The 15,516-nt window shown below is 37.9% G+C and overlaps 1 protein-coding gene across 2 annotated transcripts in view; it reads left to right on the top strand.

Annotated features, from left to right (window-relative positions):
* Positions 1–14,194, top strand: part of LOC126175081 (uncharacterized) — a 105,439-nt gene extending 91,245 nt beyond the window's left edge. For both annotated transcript variants that reach the window (XM_049921615.1, XM_049921614.1), the window contains 2 exons: positions 1,705–1,916; positions 10,829–14,194. In XM_049921615.1, coding sequence (XP_049777572.1) covers positions 1,705–1,916; positions 10,829–12,272 — 1,656 coding nt within the window. In that variant the 3' untranslated portion in view covers positions 12,273–14,194. The remainder of the gene's footprint in view (positions 1–1,704; positions 1,917–10,828) is intronic.
* The last annotated feature ends 1,322 nt before the right edge of the window (positions 14,195–15,516 follow it).

Here is a 15,516-nt window from a genome sequence, read left to right as displayed (position 1 = left end):
ATGAACATCAACAAAAGTAAAACGAGGATAATGGAATGTAGTCGAATTAAGTCGGGTGATGCCGAGGGAATTAGATTAGGAAATGAGACACTTAAAGTAGTAAAGGTGTTTTGCTATTTGAGGAGCAAAATAACTGATGATGGTCGAAGTAGAGAGGATATAAAATGTAGACTGGCAATGGCAAGGAAAGCATTTCTGAAGGAGAGAAATTTGCTAACATCGGGTATAGATTTAAGAGTGAGGAAGTCGTTTCTGAAAGTATTTGTATGGAGTGTAGCTATGTATGGAAGTGAAACATGGACGATAAATAGTTTGGACAAGAAGAGAATAGAAGCTTTTGAAATGTGGTGCTACAGAAGAATGCTGAAGATTAGATGGGTAGATCACATAACTAATGAGGAGGTATTGAACAGAATTGGGAGAAGAGGAGTTTGTGGCACAACTTGACAAGAAGAAGGGACCGGTTGGTAGGACATGTTGTGAGGCATCAAGGGATCACAAATTTAGCATTGGAGGGCAGTGTGGAGGGTAAAAATTGTAGAGGGAGACCAAGAGATGAATACATTAAGCAGATTCGGAAGGATGTAGGTTGCAGTAAGTACTGGGAGATGAAGCAGCTTGCACAGGATAGAGTAGCATGGAGAGCTGCATCAAACCAGTCTCAGGACTGAAGACAACAACAACAACATCATAACTCCCATAGTGTAGTCATATACTTCCTATTTTTTGCTGTAATATTGTCTTCAAGTTCATTTCACATGTATAGCCGTTCTATTTATTCCTTCCACCTTTCAGCATTCCATTTTTTGCTTATTACTGTCTTGCCATCGGAGCTCTTGATCCTCGTACAGCTGCTTCTCTGCATCCCTATGGTCTCTTCAATATTCCTTCAAGTAATGTCATCTTTCTCATTGTTTTACATGCTTACACAGCCTTGCATTTGTCCTCTAGCCATTCTGCTTAAACATTTTGCGCTTGATGTCAATCTAATTTTTTAGATGTCTGTATTCCCTCTGGTGTGCTCCTTTTACTGCATTTTTGTATTTTGTCTTTTTGTTAGGTATAGTTACTATCTCGCATGTTACCCAAGAAGTTTGCTTGTTTGATTCTCTGCAGCCTTCGCTATTTCATCATTCAGGATTACCCATTTGCCTTTTATCCTATTGCTTTTCCCTGTTTCAGCCAATCGTTGCCCAGTATTCCCTTTGAAACTTTTGAGAACCCATTTTTCTTTCAGTTTATCTGGGTCTTGCTTCACTAATTTTCTACCTTTCAACACTGTCTTCATCTTAATCCACAGCTCACAACCAATAAATTATGATCAAAGTCCACAGCTGCACTTGGAAATATTTACAGTTCAAAATCTAGTATTGAATTCTCTTTTTTAATCAATCTGAAGCCTTCCAGTAACTCCCATTCTGTTCTACACAGATTGTGGTATCTTTTTGGGATAATATTAAATAATCAAAATACCTCTTGTCTTTCCAAACCATGTTTTTGCGCAAGTCATTAGCACAATTTCCCTTTTGTATTCTGAGGTAAATTTTTTGTATGTGATCATTAGAATGTTTACTTCCATCAGTGAAGCTCATTGTAAAGAAAGTGAGAGTTGACATATTCCTTGTTAATGCAATATTTTATTACAGAACAATAATGGTCTCTCTTGGAACATTTCTAAATAATTAAATTTTTTATTCTTTTTAGCACTACTTAAAAGTACACGCAGAGAAGATGTACCTTTGTGAAAAATGTCACAAGGGCTTTTCGACAGAGACTGCTCAGAGGAAGCATATGAGAACTTGTGGGATGAAATTTACATGTTCATGCAATTTCTCTTATGAATCATATGAGGCACTGCTGACACATGCCAAACGCCATCGACATACATTCGATGAAAAATTCAGGTTTTATGGGAAGTTAGTATCAGTTAAATATACTTTCTTTCATTTAAAAATTGAAGCTCATAACTGATGCGTAAATGTAAAAAAATATATAAAATGCCTATGATAGATTCAGGTAAAACTGGCTGAGAGAAGTGTATATTCTGTTTATCTATTTCTTTGACTGTGTAAAGTTGGTTCTTGAGAATTCTGAAAATGATTCAGCATCATATTTTCACATTACTGTCGGTCTTGTCATGTATTACATTTTAAGGTAGTATTATCTTAGCTATGTCTAGTATTTTTAAGTATTGTGTTATATTAATGATTCTATATTATTCTGTTTTTTTTATGTTACACAAAAATTTGATAGGATAAAAAAAATAATCCTTTTAACCAGACATAAATTTAAATCAAAAAATTTGCTATGGTATAAGGACCTCCGGACGAGCTGTAGAGCATATCAACTCATTTTATGGAATTTTTGTTATGCTGTTTGTGTACCCATTGTCTTCCTTGCTCTGGGAACTGACTTAACCATCTGGTTATAGGAGAAACCATCTGTTTAACATTAACTTCTAGCCATGTGTAATTTTCTTTCAAAAGTTATTATCAGTACTGAAAGAAGCAATAAATTGACAAAATGAAATTCAAGAACTGATTTTAGATTGAAACCCAACATGTGGAATTTAGTCTGACCCTTACTGTCTTAATCACCAAAAACTGCTGAGCTGATTTTGATGGAATTTTCATTGAAATCAAGTATCACATACACTTTGTTTTAACCTGGTTGGATTGTGGGAAAAAGCATTGTAATTATAGTAACTGATGATATTTCCACTATATAAATGCCTATGGCCCATATGAGGATGTTTTTCAAACACCAGTTTCTATATTTGTTCGAATTGACATCTTTTCATGGATTATATTAATCTGTTGGTCTAGTTAACTTGCATAATATTCACCAGTCAGTGTTCTACTCCTTACAGGATTGAATAGACCATTTTGCACAGGCCATAATCATTCTGGAAGATGTAACTGACTCCCACTCACTCCTTGCATGATTGTTGCTTAGTTTTTGGTGTGAAGTGACGGACCCTGTATATTATAACGGATTGGCACATGAAGTCAGTTATAATGTTTTTCATTAACCCACATATTCTATGTAAATTGATGGTGTAGGGGGAAGGAGAGAGAGAGGGAGAGAAAGATCGAGAGAGGGAGAGAGAGGAAAAGGAAGAAATTATTGATGTCAGGTGCATCGGGACTATATGTGGAATCAGTGGCGATGAGTGAAAATGTGTCCCAGACCAGAATTTGAATATGAGATTTCCCGCTTACTAGGCAGTAGCATGAACCACTGTGACATTCAGACATGTACAAAAGAACAGACGCCACATGTTCATATAGTCCAAACATTCATTTTTACGTTTGTTCAGTGCTCAACAAATGCCACACACATCTCACAAAAGGCTTTTTCATAATTAATTCTTTGTATGAAAAATACTGTATTCTATCTTCTAATAATGCTTGTGGGGTATCCTGTTTCAAACACCTTTCATTATGGATCACCCAATACCATATTTGGCACGTTATTGTCTTTATATGTGCTTGAGGTTTGGAAAGCACTTCATGTTAATAATTTTAAAGAAAAATATGGCCATATTAAATTCTGTTTCCCATTTATTAACTGTTGGAAACTGATTACCATTCTCGATACAATGAATTGGCATACTCCTTAAGAACCTTCACAAACTTTGGATATTTATGATAAATCACTCACCCAAAAGAATTTTATCTGGTCATAATATTCTAACTTACCCATTTGAATAAAGCATGTATCAGGTTACTTTATAAAGATGTGTAAACAAGACTGGTTTTTATATAAAATTGGCACTTGATTGAATTTATTTTACAGTGTGTACCAATTTGACAGGAACAAAATACTGTCACTGTCAATGCCATATTTGTGTCAAGATAATAAAATTTTGCTGTACCCATATAGCTTATTTTATAATGTTCTGAAGCAAGATAATGATCAGCTATTAAAATTTGTAGGTATATTAACTACCTTAGCCTCCAAAAAAATAGACCTCAGATTTGCTGTGCAGGCTATTTTACCCTCATACCTATGTTCATTGAGTCTGTCTAATGGAATTTGAGTAAAAGCTACAGCACAACAATGGGATATGATAGAAGCAGACTTATTATCCAGATGTGGCTTAGTTGATTATGTTTGCACACCAGAAATTCCACTAACGCGTGTCGATAAAAATTGTTCTTCAAACACCTACTGTTCTCAGTAAGTGCCTATTTTGGCATGACAATTTACAGAGCCAAAACTAATGCTACTTTTTATGTATGCGTATCTCAACATCATCTACTTTTCTTCTTCTTCCTCTTCTTCTTCTTCTTCCTGAAATGTTTCTGCTTGTGCGAGTCATTCACAGAGCCTCTTCCAAGCTTCTCTTTTCTCCCATAGTGTATCATTTAGCATCTCTTCTCATTGCAGTCCTCTTCGGTTCACATCATCCTTCACCTGACCTCTCCATCGTGTTCATGGTCTTCCAGTTGGTCTTCATCCAGGTTCTGTCCATTCTAGGGCTCTTCTTGGATGGAAGTCTTTCTGGTCCCATTCTTTTAATGTGGCCAAACCTTTTAAGTGTATTACTCCCCATACTTTTTTTTAGGGGTTTGGTCTGCAGGGTGTTCAGTATTGTTTCATTCCTTATCCTGACCCTTCTCGTCTTACCCAGGGTCCCTCATAGAAAATGCATCTCCATTACTTTATTTTCTCCTCACATCTTTATTTGTCCAAATCTAACATTCTGATCCATAGGTTGGAATTGACAGACAATATGACATATATGCTTTGGCAGGTATTTTCCAAGTCTAATTATGTCTGATACACAATAATAAAATTTCAAACAATTTTCTACTCTCTCTGAAATTTCATCCATGATGTTTCCTTTCATGGCTAATTTACTTCTTAGATACTTGAAAGCATCTGCTTCTTTAATAATTTTTCCATTACAACTTACATCCTTGTTTTTTATTTTTCTTGGTGATTCTCATTATTTCACTTTCTGCCACACTTGTTTACACACCAGCTTCTTCAGTTATTGTCTGTTAGGTATTTAGTTGTTCTTCCAGTTCTGCTCATCTTCTTCCCAAATCATCACACCATCTGCATAGACCATAATTTTCACATCATCTGCAGTTGACCCTTGGTGAACTTTCCTTATAATTTTGTCCATGACTATATTAAAAAGCACTGGTGAGAGTGCACCATTCTGAATTTTTTGCTGTCTTTTATAACACAATTCAGGCAATTTTTATACAGGTTCCTGATTCGTAGTTGCATTCCTTTTGACAGTTCTAGTCTATTCAGATTTTGCAATATCTCTTCACTTCTAATAGTGTACTAATTCATTTTTATATATCTGATTGCAAGTACATGTTTTCCCCAAATTCACATTTATTTTCCACTATCTGCCTGGCTGTAAATAGTGCTTCCATTTAAAAGTTCATGTTTTTCTTCTCTTAAGTGTCTTATTCCTGATTTTCTGTAAAATCGTCTTTTCTTAAATCTCCATGCAGTGGCACAGTAGTGCTACCTTCCGTAATTCTCAAAGATTGCTTTCTCATAATCGCATGTGCTGCAGTACTGGTTTTACTGTTAGGTGGCTGGAGTGTGTCCTTTCATCATCATGTTCATCCTCTGCAAGCCATGTGATATTCACATTCCAATATTGTGGCACTTATCATGTGACAACTGTACCTGGAAGAACAGCACATTTGCTACACGGTGGCACAAAGCCACTGTAATTGCTCACATAAGTGTGGTAAAGACACAAGTATTCCTTCCAGATAGTGCTCTATTTCCTTCACCAGTAATGTCTTCAAGGTGACAGAACAAGTGATCAATAGGTGGTGCATATGCTGGGTTGAGTCACAGAAAATGCTACTAAACATCCAATAGGGCTTTTGTAGGGATCGCCTTGCAGTTTACAATCTCGTTACCCTGTCAACCCTATGTCATGGACAGCTTCCAGCATAAATGCCAGACTGTAGCCAAAGTTTTTGATTGGGAAAGGGTTTGTGATGCTCGCTGGAGGATGGGACTGTACTATACATGACATACATCTACATCTACAGCTACATCTATGTCTACATCTACATCTGTTCTCTGCAAACTACCATGCGGTGCATGGCAGAGGGTATGTGTTAGTTAGGGTTTCTTATTGTTCCATTCACATATGGGTATGGGAAGAATGATTGTTTGACTGTCTCTGTGGATGTGGTAATTATTATAATCTCATTCTCATGATCCCTATGTGAGCGATACATAGGGGATTGTGGTATATTCCTTGAGTCACCATTTTAAGCTGCTTCTTGAAGCTCTGTTAAAAGACTTTATTAAGATAGTTTATGTCTATCTTCAAGAGTCTTCTAATTCAGTTTGTTCAGTATTTCTGTGAAACTCTAACATGGATTAAACAAACCTGTGACCATTTGTGCTGACCTTCTCTGTATATGTCCAGTATTCCCTGTTAATCCTATTTGGCATGGGTCCCACACACTTGAGCAATGTTCTAGGATGGGTGACATGAGTGATTTGTAAGCAATCTCTTTTGTAAGCTGTCAGTCACACTTTATTATACAATTTTTAGAAGTCTAGGTTTTAAAAGTACACTTGGGTCCAGCTTTATCAGACCTTTTTATTCAGGACGATGTGGTACCTCAAGGTTCAGTGTTGAGTATAACCTTATTTGCTATATTGATCAACCCCATTATTGTCTGTCCCTCTTTTCGTTGATGATCTCATGATTTGTTGCAGCTCTCGGTGTGTGTTTACTTGAGTGGTGACTTCAGTGTTGTCTTGACCACCTTTACTTGAGAAGCATGGACTTTTCCTCCAAAGGAATCATCTATATGAATTTCTGGCAGTGAAAGGGATTTCTCCAACTGTCCTTACATCTCACTTTTGCTGCTCTTCTTTGTCAAAATCATGACATTCTTGGGGTTAACACCTGATACAACACTATGTTGCTTCTCCCCTATATCTTACTTGGCAGCTCGCTGTGTCTGTTCTCTGAATGTTCTGTACATTCTGCGTGACACCTCATCAGGAGCAGCCCTGTCAGTTCTCATTTGATTGTATCCTTCCTTAGTCCAATTGGAGCTGGACTATGGATGCAGCATGTATTCATCTGACCAATCATTCATTTTACAGTGCCATGACAGATTCAGCACTGCAGTATCTGTTTGGCTACTGGTGTGTTCCCCACCAGTGCAGCTATGAGCTTCCATATAGGACCTGTGAATTGAACACTTTTATTCTGGTGTGATGCCCTCCTCTAGAAATACACTTGATGATTTTCCTCTATGTTCAGCCATCAATGTTATGCTTCTGTTTTTGATTATTTTCTGGACTGCTAATATCAGGTATGCTCTACTTCATTTTGCCCCATGGAGTTCGCTTTTATATCCTACTTCGAAAGCTTCACCTCCCATTACATGCTGTGTTCCCAGGGGATAGGAGTCGTCTATTGATACTGCCCCCCCCCCCCCCTCTCCTCCTCTCTCCTCCTCCTTGGCTCTGTGTAGAGGTGTGTGCCCATATACAGCAGCTCATCATTCACTTTACATATCTGGAGCTTCATACACAGTTTGGAGAGAGCACCTTAAGTTACACTTACGGCTTCTAGGATGACCATAGCCTGGGATGGACATTTGTTATTGGTTATGTGATCTTTAGATATCACCATTTAGACCAGTGCTCGAATCATACTGTTTGCCTCTATCAGGCCACCTTGTGCATGGAATTTCTAATCTGTCATATGCTCTTATTCCATCAGAGCTATCCAGAGCTTTTGTGTGGGATGCACATACCACCATTTAGTGTGAGGGTGATTTGAAAAGTTTGCGGAATCCTCTTCCTACGTAGTAATAGGTCACCCTTTATGAGGAACCATGTGATGTTGTCAGTGCTCTGGCTAGAGAACTCATGTGTGGACATCTCACTATTGCTGTTCCCATGTAGTAATTTGTGAACATGTAAAAAAAAATCGAGATTTGAGCAGTGATGAAATACTTCATAAGAAAGGTAAGAAAGCAAAGAAAACTAATGTCAGTTTTCAGAATACACTGTGAGACTGTGCTGCTTCATATTCTACTGTTGCCAAGTCGATGAACAAATTTAAATTTGGTCAGGACAGTGTAGATGATTATCTGCGTAGCGGTCAGCCAAGATATGTGACTACACCAGAAATTATTGCAATAGTGCATAAAATGGTCGTGGACAATTGCTGACTGAAAGTGCAAAAAAATCCTGACATTGTAGGAATAGGCATGTCATCCAAACAGGGATATCACATTTTGACAGTGGAATTGTATATGAGAAAATTACCTGCTAAATGAGTGCCTTTACTTTTAAAGCAAGCTCAGAGATGCATCAGACTGGAAATATCCAGACAATGTTTGACCATTTTCAGAGCAACCTACAAGATTTTTTGCCCCGGTTTGTGACCACAGATGAAACTTGGGTTCACAGCTATATCCCAGAGCCAAAAGAACAGTAAAAGCAGTGGAAACATATTGATTCACTACCATAAAAGAAAGCAAAGACAGTCAGCTGGAAAGGTCATGGCATCACTTTTCTGGGATACAAAAGGGATTCTGGTGATAGATTATCTTCCCACTGGCCAAACAGCTATGGGAAAATGCTACACTAACCTGCTGGACCAACCGCAGAAAGAGAGATGTGAAACAAGGTCAGGTTTGGCAAGGAAGAAAATCAAGACAATGTGCACCCACACGCAAGTGCCATTGCCATGAGCTGAGATATGAATTGTTGCCATACCTCCCTTATTTGCCCCATTTGGGTCCATGATGCTTTCGTCTCTTGCTGTAGCTCAAAATTTTCTTTGGTGGATGGAGATTATCTTCAAACAAAGGACTGACAGCCAAAGTTGATGGGTATTTTGTGGGTCTTGAGAAATATAATTTTCAAGTTGGGATCAAGGCCTTGGAACATTGCTGGACAAAGTGTGTTTGTGCACAGTGAGACTGCATTGAAAAGAAAAAAAATCACTGAAGTAAGTCATTTCTTTCCATTCCATTCTGAGAACTATTCAAACTACCCTCTTACAATGGATTCAGGGATGTCTTCACTCGCTTGTAGATGCTGGAACTACTGTGTCATTCATATGGGTTCCCAGAAATGTTGGCATGTCAGGAAATGAGGTAGCTGCTGCTGCCAAGGCTATAACTGTACTTCCCAGGCCCTTTAGCTATTCTTTTGCCGTGGACGATCTTGGTGTCACTGTACATACAAACATTCTATCTCTGCAGCACAAACACTGTTTGTGTGTCTGTGGGAACAAACTCGGAGACTAAACACCTCTCTACAGCTTAGGTGACTTCCTCTCATCCTTCTTATCAAGAGGTGGTAATATTAACTAGACTGAGTACTGGGTGTTGTCTTTTTAGCCATTTTCATTTGTTAAGCGGAGATTCCTTATCACTGTGTTCTCACTGTAACAAACCCCCAGTGTCAGTTTTTTTTAACCCTTATGCTTTAATGTGTGTTTGTCATCTGAGTTACCTTAGGTTTTGGCAGATACTGCACAAACTATAGAATGCATTCTGCTTTGTATTGCTATAGCAAAATGGCAAAGGAAATTTAATTTTCGACTGTAACTCGGGTTGTCTTAGAAACTCTTCCTAAACTGCCTCTTCTAAGAGGACGGTTCATTGTAATTGTTATTTATTCATTGTAATTTTACCCACTTACTAGTGGTGGTATGTTGTTTAGGCTGCTATGTTTTATCTGTCTTCGAGAACCTTGGAGTGTTTTCTGTAGAAAAATGGCTTATAGATAAACTAATATCAAGTACAAGGTGCTATCCAAAATTTTTGTGACTGGTGCTGCCATCTGTTGAAAACCTTACATTTGGACTAATGGTCACCATCACCCTCGAAGTAGTTCCCATCCGCATGTACACACTGGTCCCAGTGCTTCTGCCACTGGTCAAACATTTTCTGGAAGTCCTGATCTTTGATGGTGTCCATCACCACCAGTGATGCTTCTTGAATCCTCTCCAGAGTGTCGAACTGATGGCCTTTCAATTTGAGTTTCAGTTTTGGGAATAGCACGAAGTCACAAGGTGCCAAATCTGGTGAGTACGGTGGGTGGGGTACAACCACCATGTTATTTTTTGCCAAAAAGGTCCTGGTGATCAAGTGTGTGTTGTCATGATGCAGCAACCAGTTCCCGTGACGTCAAAGTTCAGGCCATCGTCGCCACAAATTTTCACGGAGCTGTCGCAAAACGTCACAGTAGTACACGGAATTCACTGTTTGGTTGGGTGGGACAAATACTTTGTGCACAATTCCCTTGGTATCAAAGAAAACGATGATCATGCTCTTCACTTTGCTCTTCACCTGTGTCGCTTTTTTGGGTCTTGGAGAGCCCAGGCTCTTCCACTGCGACAATTGTTGCTTTGTCTCTGGGTCATAACTGTAAATCCGTCTCTCATCACCGGTGATAACCTGTGACGAGAAGGTTGGGTCATCAGATGCGTTCTGACGAAGGTCCGTGCACACTTCAACATGCTGTGCCTTCCATCGTAAAATTGCCACACACCAAACACAGAGTATTACGGAAATCACTGTGAACACACAACACGTCCTTCCAGCTGAATGCCACTCCGCACACTGAATCATCAGATATGCAACTCTCGCCACCTAGTGGTGCATAGACCTACTATTACTACTTTCCAGATGGCAGCACCAGTCCCGAAAATTTTGGATTCCACCTCGTATATCACAAGAAATCTGACAATATTACGTAGGTTTAAATTATTAACACAAACAAAAGCTCATTTGATTTGCTTTTGCTGTTCTCATATTATGTACTAAATTTGTGCCATTTTACTTTGCAGGAGCAATGCTGTTCCCAATGAAGCAGAAGTGTCTAGTAAAGATATGCCAAGGCCTTTTGCTGTCCCTATTCATCCTCTTGCAGCAGCTACATTGAGTGAACTCTCACCACACTCAGTTGCTACCACAGTCAGTAGGGCTGTACAGACAGACAGAGTTGCAGAAGCTAAAAGAACAAGAAAAAGTGGTGTCCACCCAAAGGCATCAAAACGTAAAACCTGTGCTCAGACACAGACAGGTTCTATACCTCGCAACAGGCACCCAACCACAAGTGCAGAGACTCAAACAATAGGAGATTATATTCTGAAAAAAGCAATGAAAGCTGCTGACATTCCAGTTAGTCACAGAGGTGTTAGTGTTCCCGAATTAAAGACAGAGACTACTGCAAAGAAAAGAAGAAAGAGTATGGAAACTCAGACTACACAGCCAGTGGCTAATTCAGTATTTAGTAAATGTAATGATGTTAACATCAGTATTTCCACTAATGGGTTCAACAATAATCAGATGTATAACCATACAGAAGATTCTATACCTGGATCAGATAATTTTACAGCACTGAATAATAGTCCCACACCTAATTTCTCTCTTTTTGATGGATCAGACTCATTTAGCTTGGATATTGATAGTCTTTCGAGCCTCTGGCAGAAAAGCTCTTCAGGCACTCAAACAAGTCCAGTTAGTACAGGCAATATTTTACTGAAAGAGGAGATGTTAAATCACAGTGTCACTCAGACTGACTGGAATAACGTACTTCTGGAGTCTAAACCTTTCACACACTCATCCAGTAATATTAATTCAAGTTCACAAACTGTGAGTGACTTAAGCACCTACTTTGAAAATCCAGTAGAAACTGGCTTTATAGAAAATGCAAATGAAACTAATCATTTCAGTAGCCCCTCTTGCAGCACAGAATTGAATGGTGTGCCAGAATTTCCTGGAGATTCAAACTATTCTGATAGTAACTTGGACAGTATCTTGACACAGACAGCAGGTCTGTTTGATGAGAATTGGTCTTGCAGCACAGAAACACAGACCGAACTTGATTTTAATAGCTGCTTTTTTAATGATGATGATACATCTTTCACGCATTACTTTAATACAGAAACTCAAACCTCTGAAGATGTCGATAATCTGGGACAACTTCTTTATTCCAATACATGTACTCAAACAAATGATATTAACAAACTGTCAGAGTTTGCAGACATTCAAACTCAGACTGCAGGTCCACATTTTAGCAAAGATTCTGTATTAATTTCAGCAGAAACTCAAACAGCAATTTCAGAGACTTCTAATTCACAGATTTGCCATTCATCTAAGCAACTAGTGAGCAACAAACCTTCTGCAGCTACAGTATTTAATGATAATGATGCACAAACAAATGGAAATGAGTTTAAAGACTTTATTATTGACCTAGTTAAGCGAGATATGAATGATAAACTTTTATGAGAGTTGCTAAAAAGCTTTTAGTGATGCTGACTGTCATGGATCACTAAAGGCATTTTGATGTTCAACTTGTACTGTCTAGTCAAAGCTTAACCCTGCTTATTTAATATGTGATAAAAAGCTTTAAAAGTGACACACAGAGAAAAGACAACTATTTATGCATTTATGTAGAAAACTTGAACATATTAGCAAATACAGTGATATTTCCTTGTCTGTTGTTTCCTGTTTAAAGTCACCAAAATTATATAAAGTGCTTCAGATGTAAAATTTAATGCATATATAAAATTTAAATATCACTTAACTCACAAGAGAACCTGAAGAGAGGTTCATATGAAGCTGAATTTCTTTTTAGTTTCATATTCTTTTTGTTTTCAAAATGGTATTCCAGTGAATTGCTTATCAAATAAGCTAAAGAATATTAGTATGAGAAGAACAAATCAATTGTACATCTCAAATTGGATAAAAAGTCCATAAAAAGAAAATGAAAACACAATTTAATATATATGACTATTTACTGGGGGCACATGGCACTTTCATGCGCTCACACACACACACACACACACACACACACACACACACACACAGTGAGTGAGTGAGGTTAGTAATGCTTTATAAAATGGTTTGGCACATTGCACCTTGTTGAAAAAGTGAATTGTTAAATGTAAGGAAAAAATACTTCACTTCTATGTTTTTAAAATGTCTGACCTCTGTTGAATGTTGCTTACTGATCTCATAAATAAATTATTACCATAATTTGTTGTGTTATAAAGTATTATTTGATATTTGTATTAATGAATGGGAACTTATGAAACAATACTGCTGCTGATATGTTCTTTCATACAGCATTGTGTTATATGGAAAATCAAAGAGGGGAGAGGTGTCATGTATACAGTAATAATTGTAAATCCACTGATTTGCACTAAGGGTATTGCAGATTCCCATGACATATATGTAATGTACTTGATTTTTAACATACCAACTTGTGGTGCATGATCTCAGACTCACTGAATGTAGTTCCACAGCACCTCAGTGAGGACATCATTTATCTGGTTAGAAGTTCTTAATGATTTCATTACACAACCTGCCATATTCTTTTATAGCTGATATTCTTTAATTTTCAGTAACAAATTTGTTACAACATGAACAAATGACACTAAAGCTTTAGACAGATAATCAGGCCATTTAATCAGAATGTGTTGCTTGAATTTCATATTAAGTTTACTACAGTTAAATTATGAATATGACTGAGTCTGATGTGGTTGTCACTGACTTGCCATTTAGAAAACAAAGTTGCTTGTTTTTCGTTATGTAAACAGTTAATATTAACAGAATTTACAAAAAAATTAGAAAAATGTGCTGACATAGGAATTTTGGTTCAGTTAGAAGCTGCACATAAGTTTCTGAAATGGGACTTTACAAGTGTAAACAAAGGTGAAGTATGTTAAAATGGGAAATACAGGCAAAAGTGACAGAAAAACACAATAGTACTAACCATATTTTGTATAATGAATGTAATACTGAACACTTACTCTTACTTAGTCAAAGGGTGTGAAACAAACTGTGTTATTGAGCAAGATTGTAATACTTCACACATGGAACTTAACTGTGAACCAAATCCAACATTCATCTGTCATTCTTTTGACACTGTGATTACATGGCATAAAATTTATGCACTTTGTATACCAATGATGTACTGATGGTAGTTCCATGCCGCATACGAAGACGCATTGTAACAGAGACTTTCCATTTATGACTTTGGATATGGTGCTTTAAAATGTGTGTAACTTAAGAGCTGTGTATATTAGTATTATGCATGTAAATTGGTACTGTAAGTTATTGCGTAATCAAGTTTGTTCCTTGATGAATGACACACCAACTGCATCTCGAATATCAAAGTAAAGTGTTAAAAATTATAAATTGTATAATAGAAGGAAAAAATGTACCAAACCAAAAAGATAATATCTGATTATAACAATTACTTACCTTGTAGGGATTCAGAGACACATTTACTTCTAAATCCAGATGAATTACTCCAATAACCTGTTTAGTATGTTTAATACAGTAGGTTGTATAACCTGGAAAGTGGAAACAGAGTCAAGAAAATTACAAATTACTCTGTCCAGTCACATTAATGTGTACCAACTGTCAAAAGCCTGAATAGTCACTTTTCGCTGTGCAGACTGCTGCAAGCTGTTAGGAAGAAAGCCATTGAAGTTCTGGAAGGTACCAACAGGGATGTGGAGCCATGCTAACTCCAGTGCTGTGACCAGCTGTGCTAGGTTTCGCAGTTGAGGATCCGTGGCACACAGATTCTCAGTTGGGTTTTAATCCAGGGTGTTCAGTGGCCAGGAGAGTATGATAAACTCATCCCTGTGCTTTTTGAAACATGCATAAGTTCTGCAAGCTGTGTGACACATTAAATTACCCTGCAGGTAGATGCCATCATGACTGGGTAAAACAAACTGCTTGTAGGGTTAATATATCAGTGAAAATAATCAATTCCTGTAAATATAATTGGATTGATAAAAAGTCTACTTACCAAGTGGCGGCAGGAGAAAACACACACAAAAATAAGATCTTCTCACCAAGAGGCGGCAAAAGAAAACACATGTAAAAGTTAAAGAAATGTGCGAGCTTTCAGACCCAGTGGCTCCTTCTCCTGGCAGTAAGGTTGAAGGGGAAGAATGAATGAAAAGGACTGGTGAGGTTTAGGAAACTGGGAGAATTCAGAAAAGTCTTCATCCCATCTTTTAAGTGTCTCCTAGATAACTTCTCTGAACTATCCAAATTTCCTGAGCCTCACAAGTCCTTTTTTCTTCATCCCTCTTCCTTCTCCTTCAACCCTCCTGCCAGCAGGAGGAGCCAGTGGCTCCAAATGCTTGTACATTTCTTTAACCTTTATATGTGGTTTCTCCTACCGCTGCATGGTGAGTAGATTTTTTTATCTATCTAATATTACATTTTCAAAACCTGCAGGGGGGGGGGGGGGTGGTCATGGTCCTCAAGGATAGATGCATACTTGTGTTGATGCATTGTGCCAGCCAGAATGATGAGATCACTCAGGGAAAGCCACAAAAACATTCCCCAGACCATAAAGCTCCCTCCTGGTTCCTGGTTGAAAGGTGTTTGCTTTTAGATGTTTCATGCCAAACATGCTAACAGGCATCTGTTTGATGAAGTATAAAACATGATTCATCTGAAAAGGCCACCTGTCACTTCTCAGTGGCCGTCTAGTTGTGGTACTGGC

This window comes from Schistocerca cancellata, chromosome 3 (genome assembly GCF_023864275.1).
Source record: "Schistocerca cancellata isolate TAMUIC-IGC-003103 chromosome 3, iqSchCanc2.1, whole genome shotgun sequence".
NCBI lineage: Eukaryota > Metazoa > Arthropoda > Insecta > Orthoptera > Acrididae > Schistocerca > Schistocerca cancellata.
The sequence above is the reverse complement of the archived record's forward strand: the minus strand, read 5'-3'. Positions and strand labels throughout refer to the sequence as shown.